Raw genomic sequence first — 18,058 nt, 5'->3', positions numbered from 1 at the left:
TTGACCCTGATTGATCAAGACATTTCCCTGAGGAATGAGTCAGTGGATCACTGTCACTTATTTTGTTCAGCTGAAACAGATGTAATGTATGTACATGTTCTTTCTGTCTGCAAAGAATATGACCCTGTATATTAAGGCCATCACTTTCGACCCTGAAAAGTGCCCAGTCTACCTCAGATTACCTGGAAGGGCAAGGTATCGCAAACATTTGACCAACAAGTGAAGCTAACTGTTTCATGGTGCTACTATGCAGTAGCAACACAAGTGGTATTCACCACTCCTGTCACACAAATGAGTAATGTGGCATATGAATTTCAGTGCCAGTGTAATGCTAGGTATGTAGGCTGTATGTCCCAAAGACTGGCAGATCATATCTAACAGCATGTCCCTTCCGTTATTCGCAATGGGCAAGGTACAGATTGTACCCAACCAGCCCGTGCTTGCAAAACTCAAAACACAGTGTCCAACATTGGATGTGATCTCACGATTGGACAACATTTAATCCTCAATGTACTATGAATTACATTGACAATCAATGTAAGATTATCAGTCGGGCTTGCAATGTGGCACATTTGTATGTACTGGAAGCTACATATATTAATACATTGGGCCCTTTTCTTTGCAGACAGAAAGAACATGTACATACATTGTGTCTGTTTCAGCTAAACAAAATAAGTGTCAGCCATTCGCTGACTCATTCCTCAGGGTAATGTCTTGACCAAACAGGGTGAAGCTGCCTGGTTTAAATTTCAAACAATGCTTGACAGTTAACTGTCAGTCACCATCAGTGGTGCATTCTCCATGGCAATGGCACTTGCCAACCATTTAGCACGCTCTTCACATACAGTACAAATTGTTGTTTTCCTCCTTATATTGGTATTCTTGAGAGTGTCCTGATGAGTGCAAGATGAAAAGCTTGGGCATATCTCTTTTTTTCAGCAGTACTCAAGTTCTGTGCTACCAAGCAACTATTTAAATGCTCTACAGTGGTCTGAGCTGCTACTTACCCTCTTTCACAGCAGTATCCAGCCACTACTATCATCCTTTACCTCAACTTCTGGTGTTCCACTTGTGACAAGTCATGTCACCGCTCCCTCCCCACTCCCGTCCGCAGTGTCCTCTGGGAGTTGTAGTGTGCTCTCCACTCAGCTCCCTGCTCTCCGCCGTGCAGGGATAGAGAGACTACCTTTCCCAGCCAGTGCCACAGGACCCTCCTTCCTGGTTTGGTGGTGGGGGTGGGGGGGGCGGTGGGCGATGATGCTAGTGGACTAAACTGACTCAACTCACTCAATGGCGTCAATGTAAAATATTGTTTTAAAATCTTCTGAAAGGCTTTCTTTGGTCACTGGGAGATTAATGTCGATTCCAGTAGACTACCAGCCATTCTGGGAGGGTCAGCAACTCAATGAACACTACCATATTCACATCTAGCATCCGCTCTCCTGGCCCCAAGCAATTTTACGTTCTCTGGAATTAGATCTTTGCGTAGAACACGAAAGTTCAAATCATTCAAAATACTCATCTCCTGTGGCCACCTTCTAAGATTCTATAAAAATTATCTGAATGTCTTTGTGCCTCTCTATCTACTCCTTTGAAAATCTTTTATGTAATTTCCTATTTCGCTTTTCAAAATGTCATATTTGAAAATTACATTTTCTCTTTTCAAACAGTTGCCATGGAGAATCCTGCTTCAATGTCACAACACCTCATAGGTATAGGATAACAATAGCTTTCATTGGCATCTTTATGAATGAAAGTCAAGGCCAATGGAGGGAAAACTGAATAAATCTGGAAAGGCTATCACTTCTCATTACTGCACTGATCAATATAAGCAGGACAGCTGCACTATTTCATATTTAAATGTATAGTTTCTAAATTGTCAGCTCAGCAGGTCTCGTTAAATCATTAGACAACTAAAAATCGAATGATACATCAGAGCTTGGCGGAAATTGAAAGGGATTGGAATTGAAACTTTACCCAGTATAAAAAAAATTCCAGGCCAATGCAAAGTGTTTCAGCGTGGCTTCCTGCTAAATAATCAGGCACCAGACATTTAACCGGTACAATTGTATTGTAATGATATACTGGGTCTTTTGGAAGCTTGTTAAAATTAAAAGTATTAAAAGATCAAGTAAGGATTGCAAAAAGAGAAATAAAAGAAAAGCTAGGCATGATGAAACCAGTTTCAGAGAAATGCAGGTCAACATTTTGGGATGGGTTTTTAACCACTGCTGCAGGTAGGAATGGAGGCAGGAGGATGTGGAATTTTGTTCCGCTGTCATGCATGCCAGTTCTACGGCTCCATCAAGAGGTGAATAGAGGTTCAGTGGGGCTACCCACCCACAAGTGACAGTAGCCAATTCAACTGCTTAAGAGCCTAAGACCTGTTGCAGTTGGAGTCTAATTGGAACTTTCCACTTGGTCTCCATGTCCCCACAGCCAGTGGGTGACAATGCAGCTGCCTGGAGATTGTCTGCTTATGGCAGACTGTTGGACCAGCATTCCAGGCAGACTTAGAGCCTGAGTTCAGCAGCAGTGCAGGGCGCCCTGCGGAGAACCTCCCCCACCAAAGTGGCGGCCCGGCTGCAAAGGCCTTTTTTTGTTTTAAATTTGAAACTGTAGGAGAGAGGAGGTGGTGGCTTAGTTGTATTGTTACAGAACTAGTAATCAAAAGACATCCCCAGGATTACTGGGGGATTTGGGTTCAAATCCCACCATGGCAGATGGTGAAATTTGAATTCATGTAAAAAAAATTGCAATTAAAAGTCTAATGATGACAATGAAACCATTGAGGGGGATTGGTAAGAAGAAAATGTATCTAAATGGGATTAGAATAATTTGATTGGCACAGACTCAAAGGGCCTTTTTCTGTGCTGTAGACCTCTATGGGGACGCCGTATTTCAGGGCACTCTTATTCTCACTTATCTTGAATAACATTCTACTGCTGCTTTTAAGCTAAACAGTCTCATATTGGTCCTGTAATTTTGAGAGCCTATCCACCATCCTTAATTAGATGTGAGCCTGCCCTCTAGCCATTAATTGGTTAATTCAGGGAAAATTACTGGTGAATGACTGTTTCCCAAGTAGTCCGGGAATCTGACCCAATTTCATATTGGCAGCAGGATCCTGAAGATGCAGGAAAATCCTCCCTCTAGACCCTGAATGTCCTTGGTTCTGGGATGAAGTCCTAACCCAAAAGCTAGGAGAATGGACTACTGGGTGCAGAAAATCTGTCAGCATCTGGTAAGACCAGGGCAGCAAAATTCAGCTTTGTATTGCAGCTGGTGTTGGTACTATGGAAAACTGGAAAGATGAAAATGGTGCATGAACTACTTCCAGATGCAGCTGGTGGGCTGGTGGGTTCACCATGCTTGTAAGGGCACTAGTGCTGGCATGCTATGTGTGTGTAGGAAGCATGCAGATTGGGCAAATCACAATATCATGAAGTGTCAAACGTTGATTTGGCATCAGACCTGCCATTTTCGACTTTGCAGGTCCTGTCAATGTCCTTTTTTAAAAACTTGCAACTGAACATACATTCAGTTGCATGGGGATTCCCACTGGCATTATTTAAATGCATCAGCATGGAGCTTCCAGGTGAGACGCTTTTGACTTTCTTTTGCTGCTGCAGAGTGAGCAGAATTATAGTATTCAGTATTGTCGGGGGAGCTCTGAAAAGTGGGAGGAGTCAGAAGGGAGTGCTGTTAGACTTTTACAAGGAAGAGGACTTTAAAGCCCTGTCAGCAGGGCTATCGCTAATGTTATGGATAGGGGAGAGGTGGTAGGATGGTTCTCCCATTTTCCCACTTCTTGAATAACCATAACAAGATATGTTTTAAGGAAGAGGTGCTGTGACGCTCAAGAATAGACACAAAACAGACTTTCTCATAAATTTCAGATTAATAGAAAAAATAAATGTTTATTTCTCAATACCCAAAATGTATTGCAACAGCACTATTCACTCATTCACACAAGACACACACACAAAAAAAGGTGATTACGAAAGTTGTAGCATGCACTTAGATTTTCTAAACAGTCCAAAAAGTCAATTTTATTTGTAGATTTCAAAGCTTGCTGAAAACATTGCAGGCCTGATGACCTGTTTTTGGTTCACTGAAGACGATGGATGTTGAAAGTTCCTGGAGATGAATTCATAGTGGCTTTCTACTGGCCACAGTAGGTTTCTGGCTTAGTTTTTGCTAATCAGTCAGTAAAAAGGGTAGCCTCATACCCTCCACCTGCTAGGTCAGATATCTTCTCTCTATGAAGAAGAAGAAAAAAAGGAAAAGATGCAAATGTGATGTGAGAAAAAACTTTTTCACACAGTAAGTGGTTCAAGTCTGGAAAGTACTGCCTGGAAGTGTGATGGAAGCAGGTTCAATTGAGGCATTCAAGAGGGCATTAGATGATCAGTGCAAGGGTATGGGGAGAAGGCAAGAGAATGATATTCGATCATAATGCTCATTTGGAGAGCCAGTGCAAACACAATGGACTGAATGGCCTCCTTCTGCACCACAACATTCTGTGGTCTCTGTCTCCCAGAATGTCTACCTTGGGCTGCATAAGATCTGAGTTAATATGTGTTTCTTACCATAAGCTAGTTTCTGTAATGTGACCACAGTATCATTATTCCCATTGTCCTCACAAATGTTTCCTGATGATGTGGACACACAATGATTTGAATCTTGGTCAAAAGAACAGCTCCCTCTTACCTCAATTTCTGAATTGAAACCCATTTCTCCAACATAAATCTTTGAGCCATGCATTCAACTCTCTGATCTTATTTACCCTATACCAATTTGCTCATGGCTATCGCTGCACTCTCTCTGGACTGTAGTATGTCAGGGACATTGAACAAATACAGCAGGGAGGGGAATGTGCATGCAGAAGAAAAATGAGGAGGAATGATCTTGCTAGAAGACTGTCGCTACCTAAGGTTTTCAGGGAGCATTTCGGCTACCTCCACTCTGTCATCAAAAACACCTCTTCTGGCAAAGATTCATCAAGGAGTTGGTCAGTGGACTGTGTCACCTCCTTCAGCAGGAACTGTAGCCATGTTGCAGGGCAAGGATAGAGCTGCTTTGGCATTTGAGATCACCGTGGTCCTCATTTTCTAGATGAAAAGATCCTTCCAGGCAGGGGCCGCCGACATTGCTAAAGCTCTCAATTTGCTGTGCATTAATACATTAGGAAGCCAAGGGGTCCTGAATACTAGAAGAGGGGCCTTCATCATCTTCTTTCTAATCAGAGAAAAGCAGATGGAACAGGCACCAGACTTTGCCAGGGTAGCGTGATTCCCAGTGGTGCAGGAAACCATTCATTGCACACACATGGCTCTGCGGACAACACTTGTCAACAGGAAATGTACTGGAACTGCAAAGGCTATCACACCCTTAGTATCCAATTGGTGTGTGCCTATGCACGGAGCGTCATATCAATGAATATTCCTGGCAGCAGTCACAATGCATTCATTCTGTGCAAGGAAACTGTTCCTGCCATATTTTAGCCACCTGATGAACTAGAGGCTGTCTGCTTGGTGACGAGGGCTACCTCTTTTAACCATGGCTCATGACTCCCCTCTCCCACATGACCACATGTTGATTGCACTCAGTGAGACCCATGCTGCCAGCAGGAATGTTAAATTTGTGATTATTACACTGGGAAGATTTTTTCAAATTGCACCAACTTTCTGATGCATACATATGAGATTACCCATCGGTGGAGACCTAGACACCATTATTTGTTGATGCATCAATTTTCAGTATTCATAAAATTGCACTAGGTTACCACTTTTAAGTACATCAAGGTGTTCTTTTACTGGAAATAATGTATTTTATTAAGCTGGCTGATTGCATTGGCTCATGGAAGATTTTATGTTTGTGATTATACAAATACATTTTCATGGAAACTTGGGGTGTAATCTAACCAGTTCAATTTAGAGCACATTTTGGCTGCAATTTCTTGATTGTACCCAAAATGGGTACGCAACACCATGAATCCCAAAAGTGTTTTTTATGAAATCCCTTTGTCTATTATAATAGCAGAGGAACAAATGCATTTATCTTCAACAGTATTAATGCCTTGGCTAAAATAATTGGGAAAACAATATTAGATAAAAGAGTGAAGGGTTCATATGATTTAAGTAGTCGCTTGGGAGTACATGACTTGGGTATTGCTGAAGAGACATGCTGTTGAAGCTTTTCATCTTGCACTCATCAGGACAGATGCAAGAATATCAAATTTCAAAGGGAACAGCAATTTATACTGCATGAGAAAAGGGGTGCTGATTGGTTGGTAAGTTGGCTCTGATTGGTAGAGACATGACTATGGCGAGTGCTCCAAGGAGATATTGAATACCATACTTTTGTTTATTCAAAAAAGGTGTAATGACTGGACATATTCCTGCATATGAATATATGTAGCTTCTAGCAAGTGTGAGTGAGTTACATTGCGAGCCCAAATGATAATCTTAAATTTTTTGTTACTGTAATTCTTAGCACACTCGGACTTGTTCAGCATGTACTGCCTAATTGGGGAATTGCATCGAACATTAGAAAGCTTAGGCAGTGTCTCTTTTTTCAGCAATATTCATATGCTCTAATTGAACAACTTAATCCCAAAGCCATTGCAGTTCATTTGTTCAGTCAGTATATGAAATGTTTTGTGACTTTTAATTATGTTTCTTCTGAATCTTCACTGTTCAATTTTATTTGTATACATTTCTCTCTTTTAATCTCCCCAATATCTCCTCAATATTTTTTATTGTGATATCTCTAGATCTTTGTGTTCCATTCTTTTTTTCTTGTTCTTTGTGAAGCCTCTCATTGACTGTCGTCTCCTCTCCAGTAAAAATTTCAATGAAACTTCACATGTCTGCTTTCAGTGTTCTCTGATTCACTCTCATTACAATAGTCAGGAGTTCACTTTAAAAGCCAAAATTGAGGTAATTGACAACACGACTGAGATACTGTAACATAGGGTTGGATTTTCAAATGCTGGAGGGGATGGGAAAGTGCGGGCACAATTTGAATATCGCACTTCTGGAGGGTGGCACTGGATCCCACTACCTCGAGAATGCAATGTAAAGGGAGAATGAGGGTTTTTTCCACACACATCAAATGCTCCTTGAGCTCTTTTTACTAAGCTTTTTGATGGGTAGCAGCGATGGTGTAGTGATATTGTCACTGGACTAGTAATCCAGTAAACCCATGGTAATGTTCTGGGGTCCCATGTTCAACTCCTGCCACGGCAGATGATAGAATTTAAATTCAATAAAAATCTGGAATTAAAAGTCTAATGATGACTGTGAAACCATTGTCGATTGTTGTAAAAACCCATCCGGTTCACTAATGTCCTTTAGGGAAGGAAATCTGCTGTCCTTATCTGGTCTGACTCCAGACCCAAAGCACTGTGGTTGACTTTTAAATGCCCTCTGAATAAGGGCAATTAGGGATGGGCAATAAATGTTGGTCTAACCAGAGATGCCCACATCTCATGAATGGATAAAAAAAAATTAACAGGCTGTCGGGGAGAGGTTTTGAATTTTCAATTCTCAGGCACTGGCGACCTGCAGTGTCAAGGACACAGTTGCAGCTGGCATGAACGCAGCAGGAAGCCATGAGGGCTAATAGATATATTGGTCAACTCATTAAAGAAGGGGAGAATAAAGCTCGGCTGCTCAACCAGGGACTCAGTATTGCCACAGTTGGTGCTGCAAGGCTTGTATTTGTCACGAGTGAGAGATTTGAGTCCAGAGTGGGGCACTAGGCTACTGGCATCATCAGGCTAGCAGAGGAAGCCCTGCTGAACATACAGGCACCAGCTAATGGAGTGGAAGTGGGAATTCGTTACTCCGACATTGGACAGAGTAGTGAGGCGGAACTTCAGCTGATGTAATATCCTGACAAGGAAGAGGCCAAAGGAGAAGGCGGCACTACCCAAGACATCAGGTGTGCTGCTTATGAGTCAGACTCCTCCAAGATGACAGAGCCATTACTGTAGGAGGCTGTGTTTATCCAGGCAGTTGGTCTCAGACATTTGTGGTCTGATTAACAAAGACCTCCATCAATGCCTCAGGAGAGGCATTGGAAAACATTGGCACTACTCGTGGATGCCTGCCTATGCCAGCACTGGCACGATCAGGACCTCCTGCAACATGTTATCAGCAAATGACAAACTCAGTCATGGCTGCCACTCACCTTTTCAAAGGACCTTTGGTTTCTATCTCCTGCCTTCAGTTCATTCCTGGCAGCACTGATTGGGAGCCAAACACACCATTATGCCAATTATGTGTTTTACATTTGAAAATAGTGTCACATCACTGATGATGACACAGGGTGAAGTCAAGATTTAGAAATTATCCAGGCACCAGGTCCCAGGTCCCAGATTGAAAAATCGAGTCCATAGGCTCCTTGCTGTAACTAGTACTGGATACTGGTTATTCCACAGATGCCACATGCATTTGCCTTTCTTCAGAAGGCAGGTTTAAACACATTCCAACGAGACAAAGTGAATTGAAAATGAATAAACTGCTTATCTTCCACGTGTCATGGATGGAATGTATTTTCTTTCTTATTGCCCACAATCAGTATCTTTTGTGTGGAAAGAGGTGCATCTTTTCTTACCCTTGGAGTACGTATTCCAGTTCAACCAGCACTGTGGCATTCGTTCTGTTTTCGGGTGGCAGCTCATCAACCGTCACTACAAGCAGTGTATGAAAACACCCTGTCTCTCTAAAAACGGTTATTTCTCTCCTCAGAGCTTGTGGCACAAAAGGTGTAATTTTCCCTTTCTACAAGAAACCTTCTACATTTGAATCTAGGCTCAGTACCTTCAAGGCTACAGACACGGTTCTGGCCAGGACAGTTCCCCTGTTGGTCTTTTTGATGTGCCTGGGCTTGGCACACTGGAAACGTGCAGGTCAGATTCCGGCTGGGCTAACTTCAATGTTCCTTCTTTTACAAGCTGTGGATTGATCTGCACTGCCTTCTCTACTCTTATTTTCTCTTGAGTCTACCTCTGTTCCATCTACCGCCATCTTATTTCTCCCTAGCTGGTAGGAGTTACAAAATCCAAATTTGTTTTGGATTAAAAGGTTTGTCAGTTAATTTGTAGTCATCAGCAATGATGGCTGCATCTCAGACTTTTGAAACCCTTTTGTTCCTCTAGTGAGCTTTAAGACTCTATGAGAGGCAGTTTTTGGACTCCTCCATTATTATCATTTCTCCTAGCCCCTTTTAGGTGAGGCCAATTTTTAGGGCTTGCACCCAATGATCAAATGCTAACTGCCTAAATCTCTTGAAAAATAGAAAAATTTGAATGGGCTTTTTAAGAGAGTTCTGGAATGGTTGGGAGTACGTCTCTGATACAAGTTCATAGGCACTAAGGATTGCATTCTTTGCCTGTTCATAGCTTGCAGTGCTGTCTGCAGGCAGGATAGAGTAACTCTCATGGGTTTTTCCTACTAGATGACCTTGCATTAGGAAAGTCCAAGACTCAGTCAGCCACTTTAACTGATCTGCCAGCTTCTCAAGTTCTGTGAAGAAGGTTTCCACATCCTTTTCTTGAAACTTGGGGATTAACATGAGAATCAAAACTTGTGTCTTAGCTAGGGGTAGTTGAATCACCAGTGGTGATAAAGACTAGTTCTCTCTAGTTGCTTCAATCTGCCTTAGTTTCCTATCCTTTTGTGCTGGCAATTCTAATTCTTTCTCCAGTTGGAAAGCTCACTCTCACTCTTGTTCCTGGAATTCTCTCTCCTCCCTTTCCTTCTGGGATTCCATTTCTCTCTCTTTCACCCTTGACTGAAACTCTATGGTAGCCTTGGATCCTGTAGGTGAATTTTGCCTGAGGTAACCTGGTCTATTTCAGGATCTATATCTTTTGTGTGTGGCAAACCTTGGGTGAGGCCAAGATATTCAGCCAGCACCTTTAATGCCTTAGGCTTCTGCACTTTATGATGTATATTAAGGCCTATCTGCTTAGCAACGGCTTTTAGCTGTTCTATGGTTAGGAACTCTAATTTAGTGCAAGGTAAGTTCTCTAGTTGCAAGAATACTTTTTACAACAAAATCAGCCACCTTACTTTCTTTTGTTTGCATTCACAAAGCTTTCAGCTGTAAACCCTTTTGTTTTTGTTTCAACAATGGTGGCTACGTCATTTTCCCCTTCTAATTCCAATTTTCCTTTAAAGTCACATTTGGCTAGTTTGCTCCAATGGATCTAAATCCCTGATGCAGGCTCACATTTTGTCATGGACAGAATTGATCTGCTCCCTTACTGCCCAAAACCAGTATCTTTGTGTGGAAAGCGGTGTGTCTTTTCTTACCCTTGGAGTGTGTATTCCAATTATATAATTCAGCAGGAAGCTTTTGAAAGTTTAAATAAAGGTGGCTATTTATTCTCACACACTTACCCCAAATTACTACAATACCTCATACTTGGTCTTGTGCATGCACACACACAGACTAAGATTGGATATAGATAAAGATAATGCACTTTTACAGATTAGAGTTAATTCAGTCTCTGATTTATGACTTCTGGTCTCCCACATGGCGGGCTTATGGTTGCTTGAATGGTTTCGATGATTTAGAGTTGAAGTGAGGGTTTGGTAAAGTGAACAGTTCTCAGGTGAATTTTGAAAACTGGAACAGGGTAAGTACTTTGACTGCTCGATGCCTTGCAGTTAGTTTCAGAATCTGGTTCACAGACTGGATGAACTGGTGATTCTGATGGACCTGATCAGCAAACTGCTCTTAGCTGACTTTTTTTTAAAAAACAGACAAAACATGGCTGTCTCATCATGTGGCTTTTCACAAGTTCAAATAAGGTGCAATATTAATGTTGATTCCACATCCTGTGTTGTGAGTTAACATTCCTGAAGCCCACCAGTCTAGTTGGGATGGGTGAGGCCATCATGATATAATGGGAGGTTGGAAGTGGCCATTCACTTCCTTCTGCATAAATTGAGTTTCGATCTTCCTTTTGTATGAAACATGGAGATGGGTGGTCTGGAAACTCTATAAGTCTTTTGTGTTGGTCCATCCTTAAACAAAGAAGTGTGTGAATTCCACAGATGGCTGTGAGGTACCCTCACCTATGTCCCTTTTTAATTAGGTATTCACTAGAGACTTGATACTGTCTGTAGTCCAAATTGTAAAAGTCACATGATTTGCAGAAGCCATTTAAAAGCTTGTTTGTGTCAATTTTTTTTTAAGAAGTGTTGTCCGAAAGTTCCTAATATGATATGATATGCCAGTACTGGGCATGACGCATGGAATATGTTGAATGAATAGAACAGAGTTTTTTTCTGTAAGTTATATTGATTTCCTATTACTTGGCATGCCAAAAATGTGGCTGTCATTCGCTAGGAAGCAGTTACTTACAATCTAATTATCCCCTTGCTTCCTCTGTTGCAGTGCCTCAGCCTGGAGTCCCTTTTTCTCACTAATAGACTGAGAGAGATGTCCTTATTGCCTAACACCACCACCCCCATTCAAAAGTGTGAGGAATCAAAGATATTGATTTCTGAGCCATTGAACATAGTTAGCATCTTAAATGAAAAGTCATCTCTTGCTGTGTAGTCTTTTATAGTACTAGTCCTTATTCAGCTGAGCCTTCCCTCCGAGGCTTATTAAAAGAAAACCCTTCTTATATAGCACAGCTTCTGGAAGAAGACCAATTGCTCTTCATATCCAAATTCTAGTTGCATTGGCCTGTCTGCTAAGGACTCTGCGCACAACGCTAGAGAGCATGGAGGAGTCCAGCTTATACTTGTGTGCAATATTTACATAGGGCATGGAAACAATACAGTCAACTATGGAGATGTATGCTTAGCTCCAAGAACACAGAGTCCAAAGTGTTGGAGCCATGAATCTGGAGACCCTCTTAGTGCTGAACTGAAACACACCACAGAACTGTCCAGGCAGCAGGTTCTCTGCTTCAGAAAGTCAGCAATTTGCTTTTCAGATGTCTGGTTGGAGTAATGAAAACTCTTTTTTTCTTGTTTTATCAGCAGCATTGAGAAAATTATAAACTGATTCTGCTTAATGAGGAGGGTGACCTGACTTCTGTGGCACTGGATTAAAAATGATTTAATGTCACTGACGTCACCTGCTGTAGCTTGGAATGACCTTGAATGAAGGAATTTGGTGTTACAGTACAGGGCTACAGTTGGTGCTCCAACGGCTGATATAGCTCAACCAATATGTGAAGCGGAGATGCCAAACACACTGCTCCACAATGAAGGAATGTCCACCTAGTGTAAGTCCTTGTGAAACCTCCCCCTCTTCTTCTACTTCTGCCAGAAGCTACATATTTCTTCCTTGCTGTTCTCCTTGCCCCAGTAACAGACTGTGCAACATACCCATAAAGTCATCAATAATGAGCTAAAGCCCCCAGATAATGCTGAAGCTCCTAAAGTCACCATCCACGAATTTTGAATGCAGAATTTTTGAATTACAGGCAGAAAAAAAATCTACAAGCCCACGAGCATAGAAAGACTAATCAGAAACATGCCAGAATGCAACTCAAAGACATAGCACAGATACAGACCCTTGGTGCACAGAATTATTGAGTGGACTAAAAAATGAACAAGGTCAACATTCTCAGAGTTAACTTTGGGAAATGAAGACTTCAACAGGCAAAGGGCACTTAATTTAATATTTTACTGAGGCCTCTGCTGCAATCAAAGTAGCTGCCTGGAACAACAACAACTTACATTTCTAGAACGCCTTTAGTTTAGTAAAATGTCCCAAGGTACTTTACAGAAGTGTTAAACAGAATTTGAGGCAAATAAATCACATGTGGAGTTTAATTTTTTATTCATTCATGGGATGTGGGCTTTGCTGGCTGGGCCAGCATTTATTGCCCATCCTTAGCTGCCCTTGAGAAGGTGGTGGTGAGCTGCCTTCTTGAACTGCTGCAGTCCATGTGGTGTAGGTACACCCACAGTGCTGTTAGAAAGAGGGTTCCAGGATTTTGACCCAGTGACAGTGAAGGAACGGCGATATATTTCCAAGTCAGGATGGTGAGTGACTTGGAGGGGAATTTCCAGGTGGCGATGTTCCCATCTATCTGCTGCCCTTGTCCTTCTAGATGGTAGTGGTCATGGGTTTGGAAGGTATAGTTGAAGGAGCTTTGGTGAATTCCTGCAATGCACCTTGTACATGGTACACACTGCTGCTACTGTGTGTCAGTGGTGGAGGGAGTGAATGATTGTGGATGTGATGCCAGTCAAGCGGGCTGCTTTGTCCTGGATGGTGTCAAGCTTCTTGAGTGTTGTGGGAGCTGCACTCATCCAGGCAAGTGGGGAGTATTCCATCACACTCCTGACTTGTGCTTTGTAGATGGTGGACAGGCTTTGGGGAGTCAGGAGGTAAGTTACTTGTCGCATGATTCTTAGCCTCTGACCTGCTGTTGTAGCCTTAGTACTTAAATGGCTAGTCCAGTTCAGTTTCTGGTCAATGGTAACCTCCAGGATGTTGATAGTGGGGGATTCACTGATGGTAATGCCATTAAACATCAAGGGGCGATGGTTGGATTCTCTCTTGAAGATGGACATTATCTGGCACTTGTGTGGCACGAATGTTACTTGCCACCTGTCAGCTCAAACCTGGATATTGTCCAGGTCTTGCTGCATTATGACATGGGCTGCTTCAGTATCTGAGGAGTCCCGAATGGTGCTGAGCATTGTTCACTGATGATTGCACATCCCCACTTCTGACCGTATGATGGAAGGAATTTTGGGACAGATGGGTATAGAGGTAGTTTCTAAAGAGCATCCTAGTAGAAGTGAGGTAGAGCTTAAGGCCTAGGCAGCTGGATGCATGGCCAACAGTGGTGAAGCAATTAAAATCAGGGATGATCAGGCAGCCAGAGGAGTGCAGATGGTTGGAAGGCTGGAGGAGATTACAGAGATAGGGAGGGACAAGGCCAGGGAGGGAATTAAAAACAAGGATGAGAATTTTAAAATTGAGGCATTACTTAACCAGGGGCCAAAATAAGTCAGTGAGCACAGGGCAATCAGTAAACAGAACTTGACACAAGATGTGCAGCAGAGTTTTGGAATAACTTAAGTTTATAGAGGCTGGAAGATGGGAGGCCAAGCAGGAGTGCATCGGAATAGTGAAGCCTAGAGGTAACAAAGGCATGGATGAGTTTTCAGCAGTAACCGAGCTGAGACAGAGTTGGAGCCAGGAGATGTTATAGAAGTAGAAATAGATGGTTTTGGTGATGATCTAAATATGTGGTTAAGCTTATCTCATGATCCAATACAGCACCAAGGTTGTGAACAACCAGGAAGAGAGACAACATTTTATAGGGAATAGAGTGATGGAATCTAAAGAAAATGGCTTTGGTCTCCCCAATATTTAGTAGGAGGATGTTTCTGTTCATCCAGCACTGGTTGATGTACAAGAAGCATGACAAATCATAAGCAGTGGAGGGGTTGAGAGAAATGGTAGTGAGGTAGAGTTGGATGTCATCAATGTAAATGTGGACTGAAAGTTATTTGATCAATATGGTGACTGGTACACTACCAAGGGAGACCTGGCACAAAATTGCGACTTGAAAATTTTCCCCATATCATTCATTTCATGCTCCTTGTAATTGTCTTGTGCTGCTATTCAATGGGCCGAATCTTCCGAGGAGTTGCAATTACCATTGGATTGCTATTCCCTTCCTGTTTATTTGCACAGCTCCAGAGCTCCGCATTTCTGGGCTGGATTTCTGAACCGGGTCTCTTCAGAAATGTGAAGCACACCTGTTCAGAGTTGGAGGGTTGGGGGAGTCTGAAGGTTGTGGGGGAGTTGGAGGGTCAGTGGGAGTTGGAGGGTTGGGGGGAGAAGGGGGGTGCGGGAGTCAGGGGGCCAGGTGCATAGTTACCTAGGAGTCAGATATATGCTTTTTCTCCTGTCTAACATTTTCTGGTAACTATCCACGCAAGTGAACCTGAACTCTCTGACTCTAACTCAAGAATTGCAGACTATTTTGAAGGGTTCCAGAGACAGGGAAACTACCTATCAAAAGTTGAAACTTCCTGGGCAATTTCCACGGAGTTCTTGCATTGGGGCTTCCGAAGGACACCAGTGCATCTTCCACGGTACATCCGGGGTATACCATCAGGAGACTGGAAGATCTGGGCCAATACTTTTTATCCTGTTACACATTTTTCAGTTGGAATGGAATAAAATTATCCATAACACAAGTCAATCTTTCTGCAGTTTGCTAAATTGTAAAATTACAAACTTACTAATTTCAAAATTAACCATCCTCTATGGTTCACTAGAATATGCAACATGATAATTATTAAGAGTGAGGCTGCATACAAAGACAGGTCAAATTAGATTTAAGTTCACCCAATTCGATGGCTAGTCTGATGATACTTCATAAAAATAGAAAGACTTGCATTTATATCATGCCTCTCATGACCTCAGGGTGCCCTAAAGCACTTTACAGCCAATTAAATACTTTTGAAGTATAGTCACTTATAATGTAGGAAACAGCATTCATATTCAATATTTTATCAAAACCAGAAGACTGAAAGAGAAAATAAGGTAAATAGGGAAGAATCAATTAAATGGTGCCAAGTTTTAAAAGTCAAAGGTGTGTGAGGAAGAAAAGACCAAGAGTGAAAGAGTGAATAGAGTAATTAGCTTGATTTCAGCAAAAATATATGATGTTATAATTTAATGTATATAAAATGCATTACAACTTGAAGAGTATAACACTACACACCCCAAAAATAATCAGATAGCCAAGAGTCTTCAGCATACTCTTTAAGAGGGAGGGAGCCTTGCTTCATGGTAGCATTCCTGCCTCTGATTCTGAAAGTATGGCATTGAGCCCCACGCCAGGTAGCCCTTGTGAGAAGAGACCAGAGTTCTAGTCCCTGAACACTGGGTTGCCATCTAGCAGGATACTTGTGTCCAATGGGAGTGGCTGACAGTCCCTGCTATATTTCCCTGCTAGGGAGTTGGAAGTCAGGTTATAATTTGCCTGCATAAAAAAAAATCTGCTGATATCAAAAGCAATGGAAAAATGGATTTTTACATGTAACATTAGACATGGAAGAGAAAGAAGAATACCCTCTTCAATATAATACAACATTTTACCAAGTCAGAATAACTTAATAAGAATTTCTCCTTCAGTGGAGAAACATGGGTATAAAAAATGGAGTTCTTGTACAGTACCTGCCATGCAGCAAAGAACGATGCAGGACTGAGGAGATTGGGGTTGGTGGAATGGCGGCCTCCCATATACTCATCAGTACAAACATCACAGCTTCCTGAGTCTCTCCAGTCCCAATATGGGATCGTAAAGCTGTCATCATTTGCCATCTTCCTGAGCTCATTTTCCCACAGCAACATAAAAGCTCTATGCCAGGTTAGGAAACCTGGACCTTCATGGGCAAAGTCAATATCCATCCAAACACTGGACTTACCCAGTAAAGCATCTCTAGATGTATAATAGTGCATCCAAACAAACAGGTCATAGATGCTTATGTCTCTAAACATGGGATCTGAACCATTGTTCATCTGGGCATATGTGCCTGTTGCGATCTGATAGTCCTGACTGATGGTATATTTAGCTAGATTGAGATAGGCAAGAAACTGGTTCTTTTCTGCTGTTGTAAGATCAAATACATTTTTCCTGACTGACAATCGTTGTTCTGTGCAATTAGTACCATAAAAGCCAAACCTGCAGTCTCCACAATTGAAACCCATGAAATTTTTGTTGCATTGACAAGTCCTGTTGTAAAAGACAGTTGGCCAGTTTTCACGATCATCCACCCCAATGAAGGGGAACTGAGGGCCATGTGGAACATCCATTATTAAAACATCTTGACATGATCCTCTTCCAGAGAGCTCTCCACACAAAGATCCATCTCCATTCCAAGCTGGGCAACATTCCTTCCTGATAAGTGTGTCTGCAGAAGTACATGCTCGAGGGAACTGTTGAAAGGAGAATTTGCAAAAACTCAGAAGGCAGAGAAACAAAAGAGACATGTTTCTGGGTGAGCTCTTTTTACCTTGGCTTACTGCAGAGTCAGGAGCCAAGTACTTAACTTCAACTTTCTCTTCAAACTCCTACATCACATGCTTTGGATTAATGAAAAGAGCTTTTCATCCCTGACTGGCACAAATCATAACCAAAGACAGCCCTCACCCAGCTGGATTTTTAAAAATGCATTTTAGTAACCCCCAGCCCTTTCTGCTAAAATTCCATTACACTCTTTTGCGACCATTAAGCCCTTGCAACAGAGGAGTTCAATCACTTTTTCCAAGATATAATTAAATGATTCTCATATCCGGCCATTTCAATATTAAATCTCTAATTGCTTATTTACACTCGCCATTAAAAAGGAAAAGAAATCAATTCAGTTTACAAAACCAAGCGGGTCAAAGGGGTAACGTTTACTTACTGAAATTAAAGAATAAAGGAGCACATGATCAAACTGATAATTCTTAAATAATAAAATTCAATATCTGCTTAAAAGGTTATGTTGGAGAGTTTAACTGCTATTGGTACAGATTTTAGAGATGATAGGATTAGACATGTATGAAGTCGGTCCATTTATACTATGTGCTGCAATACAGTTTTTTTCAATTACTGTGTATTTTACTGGTTATTTGCAAATTAGAGACATATAACGGTTAAGAGGTTCAACACTATCTATGGTAGCGAATTATAATTAATTATTAATTACTTGTGATTAATTCAATTAAATCGTTGAGGGATTGAAAAAATGATGGGTGTTATTATTAAGTCAGCAGACTGATGTCGATGGTTAGAGCAGGATGTTTGACGTTCATGGGACCTTGAGGCACAGAGCGAGTTGTGGATCACAAGTGATTTGCATGATTGCACGGGAAGCACGAGTTTCTTTCATGTTCAGCCTCCCAACCGCAATAGATATTTTAAGTTTAATGAACCATCACACAATAAGAATAGATAGCTGCTTTAGGTACAATAGCATTTCTTTGTTCTACCTTAAATGAGAGTTTACAAGTTTCTACTGATAATGTCGCAAAAAATTATTAGGTTATCATTAGACGG

At 41.7% G+C, this 18,058-nt stretch overlaps 1 protein-coding gene across 1 annotated transcript in view; it reads right to left on the bottom strand.

Annotated features, from left to right (window-relative positions):
- tyr (tyrosinase) overlaps positions 1-17,087 on the bottom strand; it is a 72,903-nt gene extending 55,816 nt beyond the window's left edge. The window contains exon 1 of the mRNA XM_078545748.1: positions 16,192-17,087. Coding sequence (XP_078401874.1) covers positions 16,192-17,007 — 816 coding nt within the window. The 5' untranslated portion in view covers positions 17,008-17,087. The remainder of the gene's footprint in view (positions 1-16,191) is intronic.
- Positions 17,088-18,058: the final 971 nt, after the last annotated feature.

Source organism: Cetorhinus maximus, chromosome 7 (assembly GCF_964194155.1).
Source record: "Cetorhinus maximus chromosome 7, sCetMax3.hap1.1, whole genome shotgun sequence".
Taxonomy (NCBI): Eukaryota; Metazoa; Chordata; class Chondrichthyes; order Lamniformes; family Cetorhinidae; genus Cetorhinus; species Cetorhinus maximus.
Note: the sequence above shows the minus strand (reverse complement) of the source record. Positions and strands in the feature narration are given on the sequence as shown.